The 17,175-nt window shown below is 41.7% G+C and overlaps 1 protein-coding gene and 1 long non-coding RNA gene across 3 annotated transcripts in view; both read left to right on the forward strand.

The window, feature by feature from the left end:
* Nucleotides 1-9,199, forward strand: part of RNF152 (ring finger protein 152) — a 73,540-nt gene extending 64,341 nt beyond the window's left edge. For both annotated transcript variants that reach the window (XM_032422766.1, XM_032422768.1), the window contains exon 2: nucleotides 1,428-9,199. In XM_032422766.1, coding sequence (XP_032278657.1) covers nucleotides 1,587-2,198 — 612 coding nt within the window. In that variant the 5' untranslated portion in view covers nucleotides 1,428-1,586 and the 3' untranslated portion in view covers nucleotides 2,199-9,199. The remainder of the gene's footprint in view (nucleotides 1-1,427) is intronic.
* The window catches only part of LOC116643775, a 100,827-nt gene that overhangs the window by 60,862 nt on the left and 22,790 nt on the right, over nucleotides 1-17,175 (forward strand). The window contains exon 2 of the long non-coding RNA XR_004301616.1: nucleotides 16,906-17,053. This is a non-coding gene — a long non-coding RNA (uncharacterized LOC116643775). The remainder of the gene's footprint in view (nucleotides 1-16,905; nucleotides 17,054-17,175) is intronic.

The raw sequence follows: 17,175 nt of genomic DNA on the forward strand, positions 1-17,175 counted from the left end.
AGCTAGATAAGCAGTTGATTATGATATGAACTTTCCGAATGCTGTATTACTATATTTGACTTTCAGTAATTTAATCTAGGCACTCTTACTACAGCTAAAATGTTTTACAATTATGTTGCTCTTTTTGACTGTCATTGTTAACTTTTACCAGTGATTATTTTTTGCTTTATGCTTTTTCTGCATTTCTAATTTTGATTTTTAACAAATCATATCATTGGCAAGGAGTACATTCTTAATTTCACAAGGGAAGTTAGAAAAAGAAGGTTTGCTTTTTAAGAAATGTGCTGGAGCTTTTCCATGTTATTAGCTCCTGGCTCCAGGAGTGGGTGGGGTTCAATGACTGGCAATTATTTCTACAATAGTGGTTGGGTAGTTCTTTCCAGAGTCATTGTGACTCCATCCAGAGACCCGTAATTTGGACGCTTTCAATAGGAAACAGAGTTGGGCAGCCTTCACTGAAACACTGGGTTCCTCACACCCCAGTTAAGTTGAACTAAGTTACTTTGCTTTCTTTCAACCAGGAGGCTGGCACTCTTTTTGTTTTATGGTGGGGGGCTGCCTGGTGGGGCGGTGCTTGCCAGTCTTCACTGACAGCCTCTTGCTAGACAATACTTGATTCTGACTGGTGAGTTAATAATATTTGCTTGTAGTCCTGTTACTTGGTGCAAGCCTAAATAGTAATGCAATTAAAAGAACGGACTGAAAAATACTAGGGGTCCTTGTGTGCCTTTGTGACCCCTGCTGCCTGAAGGTTCATTGTTGCCGCTGGTCTTTGTTGCAGTTGTTTTGAGTTTTTGTCTCTTTTAAAACCAAGTGACAAGAATTTGTTTCAATGACTTGGTGGGAAAAAAACAAAAACAAAAACAAAAACCAGATGCCTGTGTGTGCTTCTTTGGCGGCATTGTTTTAATTTCCTATGAGAGAGGAATTGAGCGAACTAGTTAGTTACATGGAGTCACTAGATTTGGGAAGTCGTGCCTGAATCTGGCAATGAATACTTACAGGAGGGTAAGTAGAGTCAGGAAAAGAAGACCAGAGGGTCTAAGGAAAGAAATTTACTTCTAGGAGATGCTACAAAGTTATTGGAAGCAAGAGCATTTCTCCCGTGTATTTTAGAAGAACAAGCCAGGGTCCACCGAAATACACAAAACAGAATCAAGACTCCCTCTTTATGAAATACGGGGCATTGTGTACCCCCATGAAGGTATTCCCTTTAGAAATGAGCAAAGTATTTACCCTAAGAAGCCGCCTGAGACAACTCATTTACCTTCCACTGGGCATCACCCAAGGAACTCCTGTAATCTCTCTCGAGTGGGACATTTTTACGTTTTTGACCCAGTGTCAAGACTTTTGAACTCCGGCAGATGTGCTGACATCTCAGCTTGTTTGAAATCATTAACTTTTCTGCATTTTTTTATCTTCTTCAGAAATGAACACACTTGAGTATGCTCTATGTCCGTGAGCTCCCCGGTCACCTGACGACTTTGGAAAGACAAGAAGGAAGGCGTGGGAGTGCCGGCCCCTGAACACAAGCTCCTTCCCCTTGGCCTTGGCCCTCCTGCTTCCCGGCCACAGGCACGGCCGCGATGGAGACGCTCTCCCAAGATTCCTTGCTGGAATGTCAGATCTGTTTCAACTACTACAGCCCCCGGCGAAGGCCCAAGTTGCTGGATTGCAAACACACCTGCTGCTCGGTGTGCCTCCAGCAGATGAGGACGAGCCAGAAGGACGTGAGGTGCCCCTGGTGCCGGGGCATCACCAAGCTGCCCCCGGGCTTCTCCGTGTCGCAGCTCCCCGACGACCCCGAGGTCCTTGCGGTCATCGCCATCCCGCACGCGTCCGAGCACACCCCAGTGTTCATCAAACTTCCCAGCAATGGGTGCTACATGCTGCCCCTGCCCATCTCCAAGGAGCGAGCGCTGCTGCCGGGAGACATGAGCTGCCGCCTGCTGCCCGGGAGCCAGCAGAAGGCCGTCACCGTGGTGACCGTCCCCGCCGAGCAGCAACCTCTGCAGGGCGGGGCGCCCCCGGAGGCGGGAGAGGAGGAGCCAGACAGGCGGGGTGTGGCGAAAAGCTCCACCTGGTCTGGGGTGTGCACTGTGATCCTGGTGGCCTGCGTCCTCGTCTTCCTGCTGGGCATCGTGCTGCACAACATGTCTTGCATTTCTAAGCGCTTCACTGTGATCTCCTGTGGCTGAACAGGGCTGCAGGGAAGTCTCTCGTGGGTGCCAACTTGGGGTTGAGCAGGTGTTGGTGATGGGATCGCAGCGAGAAGATGGGGGGCGACACTGATCATTTGGTGCCAGCCATGGCCTCTGGGCTACCACTTGATTAACCGGAGACAGACACGAAGGGCAGACGTGAGGTCTCAGCGAGATACCGGGCAAATCATTCTGAGTGTTGGTGGCAACAGCTTCGAAGACGATTGCATGCATCCTCATAATCATTTATTAAATGGACTGTAATTTATGATTTGTCAAAATCATGTTACGAGATAGACCTACTCTACTTAGACGTTAAACCGTGCAAGTGCATACAATGTGATCTCTAAATGTGGTAGATTAAAACAGAGATGCTTATGTGTACAAGTAGAATTAAACCTGAGAATCCACGTAAAAATTCAGCGATGACGTGCAGTGCTGGTTTCTTTCCCCTTTTTAATGGAAATCCAGTCTTCATTTAGTTGCTGAGGCTTTTTATACTTTTTGAATGGCACTGAAATTAAAATAAGTGAAGTGGACGGTCATTTTTTTTGGAGAAAACGTCTGAACAAGTGTTTCCAGTGTGTTGTGTTTTGTTACATACCTTCATTTTTCTTCCCTTGTAATTAGAGCTTGCTATGTGTTTATTGAACTGAAAGCCCAACAGGGGAGCAATAAACTGAGTAATAATGAGAAATGCCTAATCCCACAGGAACCCTATATGCCAATTTTTCTCAAGCCATCTCACGAAATAAGAATTTTAAATGTAAATATTGTGTACTTGTGTGTGTGTGCATGTATGTGTGTGTCATTTGACTTACCTCAGGTTTTGAATCTTTTCAGAAGAATCCCAGGAGTAAGACTGTGGGCCTGAATGAGTCCAGGGTCTGACTCGGTGGCCACCTCTTGGGCACCGGGATCTGCCCAGTGAAGTGTCGCACACCCGTCACTTCCAACATTTGCTCCTCTTCTGTGTATTCAAGTCCTGTATTCTGTGAGGCACAAATGGAAAGTAACAGAAGATTCTGTCTTTTCTCCCAGTTTGGAGGTATTGTAATAGACGTGAGTGTTGTTCATTGATGACAAACCTGGACTGACATTTTAATAGACAGTCCATGATTGCTTTTTGAAAGATGTTCCGTGAAAGTTAAACCGTTAGGATTCCAGTTTCTTCTTGTTGGTATAAGTGAGAAAATCTCTTGTATTTCAAAATATGTTTTTATTGAGAAAAGTGACAAGATAAACTAACAACTCACATTCCCAATCTAAGTGGATCAGTTCATCATAAATTCTCAAATACTCTTAAGTGTGTAGTGGTCTACAGACCCTGGTGAAGGAAGGTCTGCTGGCGTTAAGTGGTAAATTCCTGTGCCTGGATGTGTGTGTGTTCAGAAAAAGCTGTGAGCTTTACAATTCTCTTCTAATTTCTTTTATGGAATTCATGAAGCGAGTGTATTTGAGAGCTCAAAGTAGAAATCAGGTTAAAATGCCATTTTATTGTGTAAGCTATTGGGCATTATACAACAAATAATCTAGGATTTATTTGGTATTAATAATTTAGGTATCATATTAGCTGAATACTATTCTTATTACGTAACATAATATACTGTTGGGTTAGTGTTGATTTCTCAGACTCTGCCAGGCTGCCGTGGTGCATGTCTGACCTAATTTCTATTCCTCTTGGAGGAAAAAACCCCACAGAAAATGTTGCATTAAGAATGCTACATTTCAAATGGACTTGACCCTTGCAATTTTCAGCCAGGCCATATTTGAGTTAATTTTGTGAATGATATCTACATCTGTTTATGTACAGTATGAAATGACTGGCCCTGTAGTGTAGTATGTCCTAGAGTTCTACGTGTTAAGTAGGTTGTACATAGACACTAATGTGCGTGGCGATAGAGCGCCCTGTATTTCTTAGTGCAAAGCCGTAGAGTAAAAATGTCCACGTAACTTAAAAACAATCCCATGCTAGAGCTGCAGTGAAGCAGTGCAAAATTAATTGGCTCTGTGATAGATTCTTGACTTTACAATTTAAGGTAACAATAACACCAAAATCAGAATTTTGTGTGTGCATCTTACTGACCTAAGAAATCTTGTTTAAATGGATTCTGCCTGCAGTTATTTGTGCATTGCTTGTTAAAGTGTGCAGTTGTGCACACGTGTGTGTGTGTGTTTGTGTGCGTCCTATCTCAGCCTGCAGATAGAATTTTTGTAGACTTGATGTTTTCATGTTAGTTGGCATCCCATCCTGCTGGCCTCTTCTGGCATTTCCCCACGACACTAGCAATTCATCTACCCCGTGTGACAAAAGTCCAGTGACACAATCAACCGGAATTCACAGTTGCACATCAATGAAAAAAATCACAACTGAAAGCACAGAAATTCAGAGCTGAAAGCAACCTCTGGTGGCTTCATTTTGTACATGAATCCATGGAGGCCCACAGAGGTATGTGGCCCCTTGTAATTCTGCAGCAAAAGGGAGACAAGAACTGCATTATAGTTTCTCTTGCTCCTTCCTAGGCCTGTTGATCTCTCTATTGGGCTATGGTCTTTTGGAGAGTGGATGAATTCCCTTTACTAAATAGTGTTTTAGTTTTTTGTTTTTTTTAAATATATATATCTGTTTTAGTTAGCATCTACCTTTCTGGGAAATGAAAGGATGAGTATAGACATTTAAGAAAAATGATGTGATTTGAATTTTTACAATTGCAAACCATTTGCTCCCCCCCCCTTATGTAAAGGACAATGAGTGTTGTGTAAATAGTAAACTTTAAGAAGCATGAATTTTCATCTTTATTAATGATCTTGACATAAGCGAGAGAATGCTTAATATGTTACGTAGAGCCAACCGAGTATGCTATCAAAAAGCATTGTCTTTGGGAAATTTTTGTATAATGACCTGGGGCATAAGTTGTGATGAAAAGGCAAATTGGTTCTCAGTTTCAGTCATACTTTGTGATTAGAAAGCTAAAAGGTATTTTCTTTAAGAATATAATTAAGTTCAGTCTCGAGCATGACTTAAAAGTAGGTCCATTGAAGGTTAACCCATGTGCTGGTGCAGCCTTTGAGATCTAGTCTGTTCAATAGATCTTTCTCCAATGATGGAAGTGTTCTATGACCTTTGCGGTCCAATATAGTGGCCACTGGCCACATTGGCTAGTGGGCAGTTGAAGCGGGGTTAGTACGACTGAGGAACTGGATTTTGTATTTTATTTCATTTTAAGTTATTTAAACATAGTCACTCACTTTTGGCTGTGGCTACCATATCGGATCGTGTAATTCTGGAGGGTTGCACAGTAGGATCGAACATGAGAGTGTTAACAGAGTAAGGCTAAGAAGACAGTTTGTGGTTTAGTAACATGCAGTTGGCTAAAAAAAATCCTTTCTGGGCTTAAAAAGTATATCTCAAGTATGGTGATTAAAAGTCATTGATTGAAAAAATAAAATAAAATTCATCGATTGCCTTTTGGGGTTATTACTTCCATACTTTGGGCCAAAGAATGGTCAGTGAAGCTTAAAGAGTGCTTTATGAAGCCCCTTTTCTGGGATCATTAGCTGCATGTGAATCTATTGTCCAGAAATAGTAGACAGTAGCTGCAAAAACTTGTGACTCGCAAGCTATGCATGACCCGTACTGTGAAACTGTGTTTAGGGTCTTATGGCCAAAAAGTAAATGTTACAGAAAAAGAGAAAAAAAAAAAAAAGCCTAATGAAATTCCTCTTCACTTCGAGCATCTCACCCAGACTTCATCACTGCATGAGTAAGGTGTGAAATGTAAGAGCAATCATGTTTTGCAGTGTTCATAGAGGGTTTTTGTTTGCCCCTGAAGTCTGCCGGCTCGTCGTCGTGTTTGGTGTGGGCACATGTGGGCATCCTTTTTCGGATACCAGACTACAACAGAGGTACTATTTTTAGAGTGAGATTTGACACTTGTCGTCTTGTTTGGTTTTCCTTTTATCCCTTATCACTGAACAAACTGCCAATTTGCAGCCTTGCACAGAGGCATTTTTTTTTTACATTAAAAAACATTGCCCATGGAATTTAAAGACTTGAGGGTTGTTAAAGTTACTAAAATTGCTTTTTAAGTGAGTAAAGGAAAGCAGAAAATTCAGTTTGAGATATATTTTCATAGAAAGATGAGACTCTTCCTGGTAGTATGGTATTTATTATGGTCTAGATTTTGATTTGAAGAGTTCCCATTGCTTTATTTGAAATCCTGTGCTGTGTCAACATTGGCTAGTCTGCTTTTCATTGTTGCTGAATGTAGCGTAAACATGCATTTGTGTCAATTTAGCAAAATCTGGTGAATTTTTTTTCTAGAACTCGTCAGTGGGCATGACCTTTTTAGCTTTTAAAATTATTTAATTTTTTTTTTTGCCAAAATGGTCGTTTTTCTTTAGACTTAAGAGGAATTTAGAGGTCCAGAGGTTATTGGTATGAGAGGAGTGATATCGAAAAGGTTTGAATTTCTATCTTCTCCTAAAAGAATGATGCTGCCAATCAGTCAGCGTTTTGTTTCCACACAAGTCGTGTCACCAGTCAGTTGATCTGTCATCCTTGACCTGGAAGTAGAGACTGTTCCTTGCCATTTTCATCACTCCCAGTAAAATATCACTTACAATATAACCCTTACCAAAACAGAAGCTCCAAAAAAGAATGAAGTAATCAAGAAAATTCAGTAACTGTGTTGAAAGTAGTAGTCTATCTCAAAAGCAATGAAGATCAGTTAAATATTATTAAGCATGAAATACTTCTAAAAAATAAGTGGAAATTCAAGCCATTGATTTTTTTTTTCTGACACGATTCACTATATATAAATACACATATCTCTGTCTGCACATATAGGTATAGACATATAGGTAGATACACACACATGACTTAGCTGTAACAGGAGTTAAAAAATCAAGTAAAAAATATTGTTAGTCATGCTTTCCAATTTGTGGGTTATATAATGTTGAATTTAGATACTAATTTCTTAACAAATGCTATGGGCTGCATACATTATATCAAACCAACCACCTTTGGGAATGTCTAGATGAATAAACCCCTGAGACCTCAAGCATATGAAGAGGTGGGTTCTACTGTATACATTTTATTGGAAAGCCATTGATGATCGAAGAACATAAGCAGGTGGGGCATTTAATTTCTGTCTTTCAAATGGCTTGTTTTTTGGCTCTGTTCAGGCATCATGGGTGGAGTACCATTATTCCTGAACTCTTGCAGCATGGCTCCAATTTTTCGGCACAAGTTTACTTGCACAGTTGGACCAAGGGATTTTTTTTTTTTCAGGATTCACTGCCTGGGGTACCCCACTGTGTAGATCTCACTAATGATGTAGTGGTGCTTGAAAACACTCATCTCGCTAGCTGGACTTTATTACTCTAGTGTAAGATTTTTGATACGATTCATATTATGATCTTTTTAGGGACAATCAGTAATATTTGGGGCAAAGTACAGAGGAGTCTCTTGAAGTCTGCAACAGCATGCATTTTCTTTGTTTTTCTGGGGGTGCTCTCTTATAGTTGTCCCTATTCTTCTAGAACGCTGCTCTAAATTCATCACTATGGGCTGTAGGGCTAGTAGCCTGTGTGAAAGTTTTCTGTATTCTCCCTGTGAGTTACTGGGTTATTCCAATAAGAGTTTTCCAAAGGGGATGTTCCATTTTTAATTTGACATTTGCTTTTTGAGAATCTGGAAGTAGACGATTGAATGTGAGGGTGGTAAAGGAGCATGGGCTGTAAGAAGGAGGAAAAAGAGGAGGAAGATGTCCCCTGGGAGGGGAGCAAGGATCGACCTCAATCGGTGTCATCTCTATTTAAATGGGAGGACAGAGTAGCTGCTGTTGTACACTGTGGTTCAGGAAACTCCTGGTCTGATTTTTCTGGCTGAGAGACAGGTCTGTGGGAGCAGTGGAGATGTGGCCTCAGGTCTATAGCAATAGATAGATGTGCTCAAGACAGTGAGAAAACAGTTGCATAAAAGGAGAGAAATCTGTAATGGGAACCTGGGTCGAGAACAAAATATATAGGAGCTGAAGGTCAGTCGTGGCAGAAACCAGCTGAAGAAAGAAACACAAGGATGACTAGGAATAACTTAGACAAGCACAATTAAATTCCAGATGTTTAAGTTGAAGACCTATAGGGAATGGGCTCGGCCAATGAGAGGATCCAAGGAGGGCCCCCCTGGGTTGTCCACGCGCTGGACAATCTCAGAGCCTGCTCTAGAGGTGGCTGCTGAGTCATTACAGACAAACTCTAATAACACCCTCTTAGCAGTGGGATGCAATGCCCGTGCCTGTGGATGTATCCCGACTTGAGTAGGTTGATGCTATTGGGAAGACTCGTTCAAGAATATTTTGGTTTTCAATCCTGGTTGTTGTCATTTATTATATTTTCTTTATTCCACCACGTGTTCCTGTTTGCTTCACTTGACAGTTGCAGGAGGGGAGGCTGGTGTCAGCTTGGGGTGGGTGCAGACTTCCCCATCATAAGCCATGCGGCTGCTCTGGAGGGTTCCTGCCGGTCTTCCAGGTCCACTGGTGGGTTCCCTGGCCCTCTTGATAACTAATACTCCAGTCAGATGGCTATATTAATGCTGCTCAGAGGCTAACTCAAGTCCTTGACATGTTTCATTCACAATTATGTAGATTATTTATTTTAGGAGCTTTTCTTTTAAAGGGCCAAATGGCCCTACAAATAAATGAGCTGCTGGGCTGTGTAGAAAATATTGTTCAAATGTTGCCAAATAATTGACTTTGTAAGGGGGATATCAAGCTGCTGTTTATAAATCTGAATGTCTTAAAAGCATTCTTGCTTGCTCTCTCTGGTGTAGATGGTGTCTTAGCAAGTCCTGAGTTTTTCCAATGAACCCAATTTTAATATATGGTATTTTTGTATGCCAAACTGGTGTCTTGTCCTTTGTATATGTGGTAATGTTGATTTTATGACTACTGTTAAAACACATTTGCTATGATTAAAATTCATAAAACGATTTCAAATAGACTCATGCATTGGTTTTTTGTTTGTTTTTTTTTTCCCACCCCATGGAGAAAAAAAAAAATTGGCTGGAATTTTCATCATCAGCTACTCTAAGAATTTTAATAGACTTAGGTAATAAAGCAACAAGGAGCTCCTGAGCCAAGAATTTTAAGCGGAGGTGACCTTCAAGTGCCTCCTCCAAGAACCCGAAGAGCGCATTTGTAATGAGTAATAGCAAGGATGGTGTTGTAACTTGAGTTTTCATGACTTCCGGTGGCCCTACCTTTCTCCTTCTCCTGTTTAGAAATGGCATTGCGTGTGTCAGGCCCCAGATGGACCATCTTATTATACTATGTGTAGAACAACTTCACATAGGCGCTCGTGTAGTGAGAGGCAGTGTGATCTGCCTCTTGGCTCTGAATCCGGAAAGGTATCCTTCAATGCATATTTTCATCAGTGGGACAGAGAGTGTTTGGGAGAGCCTTTTTTGATAAAAGCATCCTGTCTTTCAGTAACTCTGGATCACATCAGTGAATTTCAGTTCAGTTTAGCAAGTGGCCTAATCCTTCTTAAGGGGTTATCAATGATCTGATAACGCATGCTAGTATAAGCATGACCTGGCTCTCTGGGCAATCAAAAAACAATCCCCATAGTTTTAAAAGTGTGAGATTACTGTGATTCAATACCCATTTCTTGTACCAAAAAGCAAGCTCTGTACTAGGGAGTCCAGATCTTTGGAAATGTGAAATTTATTTCACATATTTTAGAATTTCTCATATGGATTTCTCTGATCTCAGAGTGAGCGGGCATGTGTGTGTGTGTTGGGGCCAGTAGGGATTCCCTTATAGTAACTGCTTCCGCATGCTTGAGCTTTTCTGAAAAGGGGCAGAAAGGCATTTAAGGCATCTATTAAAGACCTTAGCTTTTCCAGGTCTTAGCTCCTCCATGCCCAGGACTGGATTGTCCCTATAGCCTTATCTAGAGACTTCTCTGTAGACTTAGTGGGAATTGGGGTAAATGACAGGGGGACACAGGAGAGCCCTGCAAGCATATCTTGCCTGGGGAGGCCCATGTTGGCAACCTCTTTCAGATGAGGCTCTATTTGGATAGCTAGTGCAAGTTTCCTGCCTCTGGGTGTAGGGTTGGAAGAAGGGGGGGGATCCTGTGTCAACTCCAAGGTCTTTGCCATTCTGGCCCCTCCCTGCCAAGGGGTACTGCGTGTGAGTAACCGAGGGTCTGGAGGGGATGGTAGAGGATGCACAGGGAGTGACTGGAGCCAGGCCCGGCATCCACTGTCCGCCACCCTCCGCCTCAGTCCTTACATCTGCGTCCCCTCCAAATGTTCGGCCAAATTTCCTGAAATGAAAGCCTGTTTACCTGCCAATGCATGAGTTTTCTCAATGCTTTTGTTTCCAGCGAGGACTCTTGAAGAGAAACCCATGTTCAGTGTACATAGTGTAGCACTAGGCTGGGGAAATGGCAGCTGCGGGGAAAGGAACTGATCCTGGAACCTGACTGAGCCTCTGCTCTTCTTTTTATAGGTTTGAAAACTTTTGCACAATTCTACTTGACCCAGAAAATGATATAGCTGTAATTGGATTCAGTCTCTCTTTCCTCCTCCTGTTCCTTGCATTCCCCATCTCTTCACACTATTTTGCTTGATAAATGAATGTATTTATTCTTATTTGCAAGAGTAAGCGAAGGTAGAGGTGTGCATGCACGTGCACACATGCATGTGCGTTGTGTGTGTGTGCATACACATACATGTGAGCATGTCATGGGCTCTTGGCACGGATTTTTTTTAAAGGTTGAAGGAGTGAAGATCTTTAGAGATAGATCAAAGTAGAGAAAAGTACACCAATTGGGCTACCAAGAAAGGAAAATTGATATGGACTCCCTTGGAAAACGAGGGGGGAGGAAGCTCTTCTCGGGTCACTCGTTCCTTCTCGGGGCATTCTGGCTGCTCGCCAGACACTAGAGCTGCCCAGACGAACGAGATGGAAATGGCCGTTGTCCTCTTGGCCCTCACAGTCCTGGAGGGAAGACAGGCACTAATAAATACAGTTTCTGTCCAATGCAGGGGTACATGGTGTTTGAACGCACATGACAGGGAACAGGGCAGGCTGATCTGGTGGGTTCTGGGGAAGAGATTAGTCAGAAAGGGCAATGGCTTCTAGAATAAGCTCTGAAGGATAAATTGGGGTCAGTGAGGACCGTTTGTGAAAACACATGTAAGAAGGGATAATAAGACAGAGGAGGCATGATGCCTTTTATGGAGGCAGAACTGGCTTTTCTGGTCAGGTTCCCTGCCATTCATGTGTCGCCTTATGCCACGTCGCACTGTAATTGATGGTATTTCAGGACGACTCGCCAGTCCCCAGAAATATCCACAAAAGAGCATTTTACAAAAGCCCAGCTACAGGGTCTATTCCACCAGTAGTTATTTTCATCAGACACCACTGTATGTGGAACCGACCCCACAGTGACTATTTCACCTTGCTGCGCCCGCAAAACGTGGCAGTTTCCCTCTGCCGGTGCCCTGTGCGGAAGGAAAGGACAGGTGGAGACTTTTGTTCCAATAGTTATGCTATTAGTTTCTGAGTTGAACAGGTTTAAAGTCTGATGCTACTGACAAAGGCTACAGATCAGCTCTAAGGTCAAGTCTTGAGAAAAACATTGCCCAAGCCGTATTTGTGATAGTTGTAGGTATTATATGAAAAAGGTTTTGTGGTTAAATAACCTGGGAAAACACTGGGTTAAACAGGGATTTTTTTTTTTTTAATTGTAGAACTTTCTAGAGCCTTTAACATGTGTGGCATGTCCTCTTGAGAAACAGAACCAATAGGATGTGTGTGTGTACACTGTATGTTTATATATGAGAATATGCAGGTGTGTATAAATCTATCATATTAGGGTATGTATCTATCTATAAAGAGATTTATTTTAAGGAATTGGCTCATGTACCTGTAGAAGTTGGCAATCTTCAGAGCAGGCCAGTAGGCTGCAGACCCAGAGAAGGGCTGTTGCTGCAGCTTGAGTCCAAAACCAAATGCTGGCAGAATTCCCTCTTCCTCGGAGGTCACTATTTTTTCTCTTAAGGTCTTCAACTTAGTGAATAGACCCACCCACATTAGGGAAAACAATGAGCTTTATTCAAAGTCCACTGATTTAACTGTTAACCTCATCTACAAAATACCTTCACAGCAACATCCAGGCCAGTGTTTGACCAAATATCTAGGCATCATGGCCTATCCCAGTTGACACATAAAATTAACCATCACAGTGTGCTAAAGGGCCTTGCAAATCTGGAAAAAGGAAACATAATACATATCACTTCCTCCCAATTTATGTGAGTAAAGAATTCATTGTTTGCAGAACACCTATTAACATCTGGTAAAACAGTTTGGAGACTATTGGCCTTGAATAATGATTCACGATTTTGTCTTGCTCCAGATAATCAAAATATGGCCAAAAAAAAAAAAAAAATTATATATATATATATATATATATATATATATATATATATGCAGTGCTTACTTTTTATGTAATAAGATTAAACCATTACTCATGTTTGCTTTTTAAGACAATAACATGTAAATGTAAAATAACCCAATACTTTTATTAGATTTACTTTCATGTTATATTGTAATTTGCAAGCTAAAATTCCATGCACTGCACACATTACTGATGAAATGTTCTCATATTAGCAAATTATGGGGGAAATATGTATACATCTGCTTTAGTAATAAGGGAATGGATGATTCATACTTGAACACAGTGCATACATACCAGAGTAATTTTGGAAAATTATAGCCTAAAAATTCATAAATATTCATTACTATATGCTATGGGGTTAAAAACAACTCACAACAAACTAAATTGATAATGATGAACAAAACTAACAATAATTTGCTGTTAAGAAGCAGAAGAGCGGCAATTAAAAAACATGATTATTCAAGGCAGTACTGATAATTAATATGTATCCTTCCCCCAGATTGTAGGAATCCAATTACTTGCATATGCACACATGTAACTGGAACCTTGCAGTATTAGTAAAATACTGAACTGGAGCCATGCCTACATTCTCCAAAGTCTAAAAAGCACTGATTTTAGTTTAAAAATACCAAATGTAGCAAAACATATATAGACAGTTATTAATGAGTTGATCTCATTCAAATTAAGAAAAAGTTTTAGGATTGTCAAGGGCAGCCCATTAGGAAGATTCGCTGGCCCTGCGGTGGGCCGAGGGCCATACTTTGAGAACCACTACACAGAGGATTAGGCAAACAAATAAAGGAATTTACGAATATATGCAAAACACATAAATTAAAAAATTATTTTATTTCATAGAAAATCATTTTAATAGAAATATAAATTTTGTGGAATAAAATCAATAGTTGTAATAATTACTTTTTTAAAAAAGATTTTATTTAGAGGGGCGCCTGGGTGGCTCAGTTGTTAGGCGTCTGCCTTCGGCTCGGGTCATGATCGCAGGGTCCTGGGATCGAGCCCCGCATCGGGCTCCCTGCTCGGCGGGAAGCCTGCTTCTCCCTCCCTCACCCCCCCTGCTTGTGTTCCCTCTCTCGCTGTGTCTCTCTCTGTCAAATAAATAAATAAAATCTTTAAAAAAAAAAAGATTTTATTTAGAGAGAAAGCACGCGCCCATGTGTATGCATGCTCGAGCATGGCGGGGGTAGGGGCTGTGGTGTGCAGAGGGAAAGGGAGAGAGGAAATCTCAAGCAGACTCCCTGCTGAACATGGAGCCTGATGCAGGGCTCCATCTCACTACCCTGAGATCATGAACCCGAGCCAAAATCAAGAGTCGGATGCTTAACCGACTGAGCCACCCAGGTGTCCATGTAATAATTACTTTCAATATATTCAATGCATAAGCAATGTAAGGGCTATCTATGCTTCTATAAATTTCTATCAGTTTATATAAACTTTAAACACAATTGGCCCCACTGCACAGTTAAGTTCCCTGTTAAATTACATCCCCCACCCCCACCATTTAGGACAAATCACACCTCCTTCCTAGCTTTATGTCAGACAACCAAGAAATGGTCCTGATTTTACCCCATTCTAATGTGCCTCATTCCCCAGCCATCAGAAGGGTAACATTCATTCCAAAGTAGAAGCTTTGCACTTCCTCAAATTTCAGCCCAGCTCCTCTAGCCTTTTCCAGAGCAAATACTTGGTGGCTTTTATTTCTATGGAAACCATTATTAATTTCAGAATGACTTCAGTTTATATAGTTCTGAAACATGGTGTTCTGCTTTAAAAAAAAAAAAAAAGAGGATAGGGATGCCTGGCTGGCTCAGTCAGTAGAGCATGTGACTCATGATCTCGGGGTTGTGAGTTCAAGCCCCATGTTGGGTGTAGAGATTACTTAAAAATAAAATCTTAAAAAAAAAAGGATTGAATATGTAAATTTTGGAGAAGTAGAATTAGTGGATGTGTGACTACCTGGGAAAAGACTTCCTATAAGAGAATTTGAACACGGTACCACTGAGGGAGGGGATCGGGTTAATCCTGCCCTGGATTTATCCTGATAGACCTATCTGTGCCTGACACTCAGCACTGCACCCCCGAGCACTCAGAGGAGTGATGGAGGCTCGGTGAGTATTTGCTGAATGAATGAGGGTATGAGTCATTTCGTCTGCTGGGATGGCTCGGCACGGTCAGGTTCGGATGCACTGCCGATTTTGGAATACCCAAGGGGGCTGGGATTCTCTTCTTTGCAGATCTGATCACTTTCTGCACTTAGATTCTTGCTACTGCTGTGGGGAATAGTTTGCTTTCTCTTTCCTGCCCATCAAGCTCATTTTAATGAGCTGCTCCTGTTCAGCTGTCTTCCTACAATAGTCATTTTCTCTTCCTTAAAATGTTCATGCTTGAGGCTGACTGCCTTGGTGACTTCACTTGTTAATCAGAATGAACTGATGTCACGTCTATTCCAGCCCTCTCACTTGACCATCTGCAGATGTTGTGCATTCCCCATAGCCCATTGGCACACAGGACGGCGCTTGATTTTGTTGTCTTTAATTATGGTGTGTGGTGTGTGTGTGTGAGGAGGGAGAGGGCAGGGCCGGGAGTCGGGGGAGACAGGTGAGGCTGCTGGGGTGGGACATGTAAGGGGGCGCTCACTCTGAGGGGCATCCGCTGCCTCGGCCTGGTCCCGGCTCTGGGAGGAGCAAGGGAGGATATGTGTGAGTGTGACTGTGTGTGTGTGTGAGTGTGAGAGTGTGAATAGATGAGCGTGAGCACGGATGTATGGGTGTGTGTAAGTATGTGAGCATGAGTGTGCATCGGTGTGTGAGAGTGCAGGTGTGAGCATGAGTGTGCATCGGTGTGTGGGAGTGCAGGTGTGAGCATGAGTGTGCATCGGTGTGTGGGAGTGCAGGTGTGAGCATGAGTGTGCGAGTGTGGGTATGTGTGAGCATGAGTGTGCATCGCTGAGTGTGTGTGAGGGCGATGAGTAGTGACTGTACTGGATTTAAGGTGGCGCCAGATACATGTCGGTTTCCCCAACAGTTGCACACAGTGTGGGCTCTGCACACAGTAGGTGCTCAGGAAACACTGAGTGTGCTCAAGTAGAAAATAATCCAAATTATAAGGTGATACCTTATCTTTCCAGTGAGAAGTTCTTAAAAAAAAATGCAGTTTAGGTCAACTTGAATATATAAACTTTTATAGGCATAGATATCAAATGTCTGCTTTAAATATAATTTACCTTATTGTACAATATATTTTCAATCTTAGGTGCCTTTTAAAAAAAAATTCTATCAGGTGACCTCTATACAAATTTAAAACTAGGGGCACCTGGGTGGCTCAGTTGTTAAGCGTCTGCCTTCTGCTCAGGTCATGAGCCCAGGCTCCTGGGATCAAGTCTTGCGTTGGGCGCCCCGCTCGGCGGGGAGCCTGCTTCTCCCTCTCCCACTCCCCTGCTTGTGTTCCCTCTCTTGCTGTGTCTCTCTCTGTCAAATAAATAAATAAAATATTTTTAAAAAACTAAAAAAAAAAAAAAACTAGCAATTTCCTCATTTTACCATGGAGATGATCATAATAGTACATGATTTATAGGGTTGTTGTGAGAGTTAAAACATTTAATGCAAATAAAGGACTTAGAACAGCGCCTGGTATGCTGTGAGGTCTCATCCAAGGACTGTGCATGCCTGCCTGTGTGTGGGCATCTGCGTTTCTAGTCCACGTGCCTAATCCAGTAGAGCTTTGTTATTCAAAGTATATAAACCTCATAACAGGAAAGACAATAAGGATGTGAAAATTTGGGCTACTTTCTCCTTTTGGAGGGGTCATTTTTTGAAGTAAACGATCTTATCTTTTCTTTGGGCATATATAGTAACTGTCAGGTAACTGTCACTGACTCCACTTTGGAAAAGACCTGCATTCAAATTTCAGTGGAAGGTTCTAGAAATGTAAGGTGAAATTGAGGCTATGGAAAAAGGCAATTGGGAGACAAAGCCTCTAGAAAATAACAATGACGAACTCTTTGTGCAAATATGACTCCCTTTGTTTCTTAAAATTTTTCATGCCTTTGGGTGAAGTTTTTTTCCCTCTTTTCCCTTTTTCCCAAACAAAAAGTCTGTTTCATTACAGTCTTCACTTTGCTCTTCAAGACTGAGTGACTTTAGGTGCATTTAATTCTACTGGATTTATTTGAGGAGCTCAAGAACTAATTTATTTATTCTCTTTATTTTTACAGCATGCCCATTACCCAGGGATTCTGGGCACATATAAATGATCTGCTTGGGACTGGCAAACAAGAACTGGTGATAAATGGACAGTGGGCACACCGTCTGAAAGCATTAGTCAAAAGGATTCTTCCCTTCCAGAAATGCTTGGTTAAGCAGGTTGGTCTTTCAGTTTTCTTGGATCTTGACATTTTATGTTCACATTGTTGCTTTTCTTTTTTTTTTCTTTTTTCTTTTCTTTCTTTCTTTCTTTCTTTCTTTCTTTCTTTCTTTCTTTCTTT

The sequence above is a fragment of the Phoca vitulina genome, unplaced genomic scaffold (genome assembly GCF_004348235.1).
Source record: "Phoca vitulina isolate PV1807 unplaced genomic scaffold, GSC_HSeal_1.0 scaffold27, whole genome shotgun sequence".
NCBI classification, from domain to species: domain Eukaryota; kingdom Metazoa; phylum Chordata; class Mammalia; order Carnivora; family Phocidae; genus Phoca; species Phoca vitulina.